This window comes from Pipistrellus kuhlii, unplaced genomic scaffold (assembly GCF_014108245.1).
Source record: "Pipistrellus kuhlii isolate mPipKuh1 unplaced genomic scaffold, mPipKuh1.p scaffold_m20_p_6, whole genome shotgun sequence".
Lineage (NCBI taxonomy): Eukaryota > Metazoa > Chordata > Mammalia > Chiroptera > Vespertilionidae > Pipistrellus > Pipistrellus kuhlii.
In genome coordinates, this window is record NW_023425562.1 from 14,708,153 (window position 1) to 14,714,576 (window position 6,424).

Below are 6,424 nucleotides of genomic sequence, written 5' to 3' on the forward strand. Positions count from 1 at the left end.
AAACACACACACGAGTGATGCAGGTAGGTTTAATATGCTGTGGGTGCATAGCATTGAATCTCATGGCTTTCTCCTGTGCATGGTCTTGCCTCCTCTTCCCAAAAATCCTATGAGTTTTATAAAAGGGAGATTATTAATTCCAGATGTTGTGTGAGGAAGCCAAGTCCTTGGATGCAAGAGATTTGGCCAAAGTTAAATGGCAACTGGGGGTAAAGCTCGACCTAGACCCAGGCTACTTGACCCTGAGTATTATTCTCCCACATCAAGGAACAGCTAATATGAATTCATGGGAATTCTCAGATTCAAAATGGGCATAATTTGAACATAAAAACCAGGAGAGGAGCTGAGGAAGGTTGATAGAAAATCACTGGGAGAGATCTGGCTGACACCTGCTCTGTGGTTAGCAGAGGCCCCTATCACTTACTATGCCTGTGGACACCCGTCTTCTCCCCTGGGTTCCAACTGGCCCAGGACCCAGACTGAGTTGGTACTTACTTGCTGGTGAGATGGAGCTTGGGAGAGAGCCCATTCTCTCCGAAAATGGTGATGAAGACATTGGCGTCTGTCCCTGCACCACGAACATCCCCCGTGGCTGTGACCACCTCATACACTGGAGGAGGAAAGGAGAAGACAGATGGCAGACTCAGAAAAACACCCTGATTCTTACTTGGGCTAAGAGAAGCCATCGGTCCTGCCAGCCCTGCAGGGCATGCTCAGACGCAAAGGACTCTATGAACTCCTGCTACAACCTGCAATCTCCTGAGCCACAATCAGACCCACAGCAAGTGCTACTGTGAGACACTCATTTGACAGGAAAGGCTGGGCAAGCCCAGGTCACACACTACACAGTGTCAGTACCAGAGTCCAGTGCAAGGCCTCCAGATGCCCAGCCTGTGCTCTTTCCAGCCCAGCACATGGATGTCCTCCTAGGCATGACCCACAGAGCCTATATCTAGTTTTCACCTTCCTCTTTGCCCTCTGGGCATTGATATTAATCTCAGGATACTACCCTGTGGCAGAATGGCTACAATGAAAAAGGCTGACCATGCCAAAACCTGTTTGGCTCAGTGAATAAAGCATAAGCCTGCAGACTGAAAGGTCCCGGGTTCTATTCTGTCAAAGGCATGTACCTTGGTTGCTGGCACATCCCCAGTAGGAGGCGTGCAAGAGGCAGCTGATCGATGACTCTCTCATCGATGTTTCTAACTCTCTATCTCCCTTCCTCTCTGTTAAAAAAAAAAAAAAATCAATAAAATATACTTTTAAAATAATAATAATTAAAAAAAAGAAATAAAGAAAAAGACTGATCATGCTAAGTATCAGTAAGAATATGAGGCCATTGCACTCTCAGACATTTCTAGTGAGAGTGTAAATTGTTACAAGCCCTGCTAACTACACACAATGTCCGTCTTATGACCCACTAATTCTACTTTCAGTGATAATTATAAGAGAAATTAGTTCATGTGTTCATCAAAAGATATGTACAAGATCTGTAGCAACTTTGTTCATAATAGCTAAAAACTGGAAATAACCCAAGAATCCATCAATAGTAGAAAGGTTAAATCAAAGGTGATGCATTTATAAAATGTGATAGTACACAACAACAAAAACACAAACTATATAACATGTCACAACATGGATAAGTCTCTGAGATATAATATTGAGTGAAAGTGAAGCTAGACACCAAAAAAGTATACTGCATGATCTCATTTATATAAAGTTCAAGAACAGAAAAAGCTAATCTGTGGTGATAGGATCAGGAAAGCTGCTACCTCGGGGAAGGAGCATGAAGGAGCTTTCTAGAGGTTGGCTGTGCTCTGTGTCCTGTTCTGAATGTTGGTTACACAAGCATGCACGGATGTAAAAGTGTGTCACATTGTACCTTTATGAATTTTGTGCTGCATATATATTATTTCTCAATTTTAAAAATTTAATCAAAACATTAAAAATTTAGGTAGCTGAAGAACTATCTTGTGGAAGACAAATATATTATGGAAAACATAAAATTCTGTTTGACCCCAGAGGAATGACCCCAACTCATGAAGTCCCCTCATCCACATAAAGACCTGTCAGAGTCAGTTGCTCTTAGCAGGCGGCCAGGTAAGTGGGAGATGCTCAATAAGTAATTGCCTGGGTGGATGAATGAGAAAGCAATCAATGAAATGGATATGAACTATGAAACTAAATGGACCAGTATTTAAATCCTATTCTATTACTGGCTCTGTGGTTTCAACCAACTTTCTTAGCCTCAACTTCCTCATCTCTGAAATAGGGATAATTTCTCCCTTGAAAGGTTATGGTAAGGATTAAATCAAAATAAAGTTTTCAATAGTCATTTTCATTGATGCAGCATTTCCATTTCTGGGAACTTATCTTGCAGACACTCTTCCATAGTTGGATGAAGAACATGCATTCCATAAAGAGTTGGATTTGGCATCATCACAATCATCACCACCATCATCTCCATTGTTGTCATCATCAACAGCAATCACCTCCTCATCATCACTGCATCAGCTCATTAACCACAGTTTCAAGGAGGCTGCCTTGGGAGATTGTATCTCAACATTTCCTGGGCAACCCCTGTCTGGTTGTAGGAGAGGAGAGGCCCAGGGCTGGAGGCTTGTGTAGGATGGCCTCTTGAGTCCCTTTGGCTCTCACATTCTGCTGAGTCATTCCCTTCATAGGCCCTGTCTCAGTCAGGAGATACATTGAGGTGCCTTCTCTGGTTTACCTGGCAAGAAGGTGGAGCATTTCAAAGCAGCTCTCATGCACCCCATGAGACTAAAAGGATAAAGCCCTGGGTCCAGAGCAACTACCTTTTCCACCTAGACCATAGCCTCTTTCTGGAAAAGCCAGAGATCTCTGTCTCCATTGGCCACAGTGGACAGGAATCCCCAAGCCCCACTGGGCATGTGATGAGAGGTCAGGCCTCCTCCCCACAACATCCCTTCACAGCCTGGTCAGGTCAGGCCCTGCCTGAAGCAGCCCACACCGTGTAGACCAGGCTAGAACATGGCTCTGGGGATGTGTACAACCTGAAGAGTTGGGCACTGTGGTTCCAGTGCATTCTGTGCCACTAAGGCCGTGACCAAGGGCAGGTCGCCTTGCCTCTCGAGCAGTGGGGGCCTAACGTAACACCTGCCCCATCTATGCTAAGGGTTGCAGCATAGATGCAGCGGATAATTCATGAGAAAGGGGCTGGTCTGGGACCTCCCATTCCTCCCTCAAAGCACCGGCTGAGCTCCCAGGCACCGCATTGCCCACCCACCATTGGCCTGCACCCTCACCTCGGGCCTTGTAGTACTCATGCTCCAGTTCGTCCTCATTGTCCTCTGAGTCGTAGTTCCGCAGCTCCTCCTCGTACAGTGCGATGAAGTCAATGTCTTTCTTCCTCCTCTTTTTCTTCTGGGGCATCATTTTGCCAGCTGCCCTTTTCTGGCACTTGCTAGCTCACTGTGCCCAACCCCCTGCACCTCCTTGGAGCCTCAACCCTCTCTCCCTGAGCTCCTGTGCCCACGTCTGGTGGGGCCAGAGCCCACACTGAAGTACCCTGTGCCCCCAGTGCTGCTCCTGATCCCTTCACTTCTTTGGCCTCTGAGCCCTTCCTATCCCTGGCCCCTCTCTCTGCCACCCTCTCTGGCTGGCCACCTCTTCCTGCCCCTGCCCTGGGGTTTCTCCTTGGTCCTCATCTCTTATTCATGGGGACTGAAAGCAGGCCGTCCTCCTTCCTCCCAGCCCCTCCCATCAGCCCCCACTCTCCCCTTTATGGAGAATCAGGTGAAATCAAATCCTTGGCATCAGCTTCCTACCTGGCCTCCCAGCAAGGAGTCCCAGGGACTCTTCCAGAATCGCGCCCCCCACCCCCCGCCAAAGGCAAGTGGTGGCCTCCCCCCCCCCCTCCCCCGTGAAGATCCCCCTGGCCTCCCAGGTCTCAAAGGCCATGAATGACGTCTTTGGGCCTGAAACCTTCCTGAGGAGGGCAAGGCCCCAGATCAGCCGAGCTGCCAGGACTCAGAGGCATCCATGTCTCTCCATTATTCATGACCTCTGATCATCTTACAGAGCAGGTGAGGTTCTCACTGGCTCCTTCTTATCTTTCTCTCTGCTTCCACCTCAAGACTGATGCCTCTCAAAGTGGCCATTCAGCCAGGGGACACCTGCTGCCCTTCAGAGATGTTGCTCAGACCAGCACTCAGACCACCCACAAAGCACACACTGAGTTGTGAGTAATAGCATCACTAAACCCAAGTCAAGTTCACTGGGGAAACCCACTGCCTCCTCGGTGACCCACAGTGCCAGACGGGATGGGCAAGACTAACCATCATCTGTTTAACAAGAGTTCGCCATATGTCCTATTTATTGCCCCTTGCATTCTCTCTCATGAAACAGGAAAAAACCCTGGAGCCCACGGCAGACACCAAACCCACTCCGCAGCCCCATGTGGGGGATTCTAAGTCAGAGCAAGACAACTGGTGCCCAGAGGCCCCTCTCTACCCTGATCAGCAAGGAAAGTTTCCTTTAGGGTCACTAGATTCCTCTCCCTTGCTTATTTTACATTATTAAGACTTTGTGAAGACACTTAATTAGGATTTTATTAAGATTTCTTACAACCTGAGTTGTAAGGTTTCTATGGAAATCCTGAAATACTAGAAATGTTCAATCCACTTGCAACTCTCACCCCTCTGCCCTGACCATATGAGGCCATCGGGGAGAATTGGGCCTGACCACCACCTCTTAGCCGTGTGGCTTGGACAAGGCCTGCCTCCTATCCATAAGGGGCAGTAAAGCATACTGAGTGACCCAGTAGGCATACTGAGCCCTCAGGAAATGCTCAAGAAGTGGAAGCCTCTGGGACACAGTCAGGGCTTCACAAATGCTTATGACTCTAATGGGTAGTTCTTTCTTACATCATATGGCCATGTTTCTCTCTCATGAATGTTTCTGTCTCTCTATCCCTCTCTCATCCTCTTTCTAAAATCAATAAAAATATATATATTTAAATTATTAAAAGGAAAAAATTATCAAACTCAACTCAAACTACAATAGATAGTTATGGGATACACAACACAAACCAACCTAAAATATGACATTAATAACATAAAAAAGGAGAAGGGAGAAAAATGTAGTCCTCATAGAATATATTCAAATTAAACAACATTCAGCTTAAAATAGACTGCTATCAATAATGATGTACATAAGCCCCAAGGTAACCATAAACCAAGAACCTACAAAAGATATACAAATAATAAAGAGAAAGGAACCCAAACAAAACACTAAAGAAAAACAACAAACCACAAAGGAAGAGAGAGGAACAGCCACAAGAACTATTTATTTATTTATTTATTTATTATTGACTTTTTTTTTTTTTTTTTAAGAGAGAGGGATAGAGAGTTAGAAACATCAATGAGAGAGAAACATCGATCAGCTGCCTCTTGCACATCCGCTACTGAGGATGTGCCCCCAACCAAGGTACATGCCCTTGACCAGAATCAAACCCGGGACCTTTCAGTCCGCAGGCCAGACGCTCTGTCCACTGAGCCAAACCAGTTTTGGCAAGAACAATTTCAAAATGGCTGTACATACATATTAATCAATAATTACATTAAATGTAAATGAATTTAATGCTGCAATAAAGAGACAAGGGGTGGCTTAATAGGATACAGAAAAAAGGAAGCCCTCTTACACTGTTGATGGGATTGTAAAATTAGTGCAACCACAATTAAAACAGTATGGAGATTCCTTAAAAAATTAAAAATAGACCTGCCATATAGTTCAGCAATTCCACATCCAGAGATTCATCCCAAGAAAACAAAAACACTAATTCAAAGAGCAGCAGTACTAATAATAGATAAAATATGAAAACAACACAGGTGTTCGCCAATAGATGACTGGATAAAGAAGATGTGGTTCATGGATACAATGGAATATTATTCAGCAATTTAAAAAAATAATGAAGGCTGGCCAGTGTGGCTCAGTTGCTTGGAGTGTCACTCCATGCACTGAAGGGTTGTAAGCTTGATTCCCAGTCAGGGCACATACCTAGGTTTCAGGTTCCATCCCCATTCAGGGTGCTTACAGGAAGACAACCTGACCAATGTCTCTCTCTCACATTGATGTTTCTCTCTTCCTTTTTCTTCTTTTCTCTCTAGATCAATAAAAAAACATATTCTTGCCCTAGCCGGTTTTGCTCAGTGGATAGAACGTTGGCCTGTGGACTGAAGGGTCCCAGGTTCTATTCTGGTCAAGGGAAGATGCCTCGGTTGCAGGCTTGATCCTCAGTGATTCTCTCTCATCATTGATGCTTCTATTTTTTTTCCTCCCTCTTCCTGCCTCTCTGAAATCAATAAAAATATACTTAAAAAGAAAAAAAAAACATTCTTGGATGAGCATTTTTTTAAAAAAACAAATGAAGTTTTGGCATTTG

At 45.1% G+C, this 6,424-nt stretch overlaps 1 protein-coding gene across 1 annotated transcript in view; it reads right to left on the reverse strand.

Moving 5' to 3' along the window:
• The window catches only part of LOXHD1 (lipoxygenase homology PLAT domains 1), a 93,071-nt gene extending 89,278 nt beyond the window's left edge, over positions 1 to 3,793 (reverse strand). Inside the window, exons 1-2 of the mRNA XM_036418682.2 lie at positions 3,288 to 3,793; positions 496 to 610 (exon numbers count right to left, since the gene is read on the reverse strand). Of these exons, the coding sequence (XP_036274575.1) occupies positions 496 to 610; positions 3,288 to 3,417 (245 nt within the window). The 5' untranslated portion in view covers positions 3,418 to 3,793. The remainder of the gene's footprint in view (positions 1 to 495; positions 611 to 3,287) is intronic.
• Between the last annotated feature and the right edge of the window lie 2,631 nt (positions 3,794 to 6,424).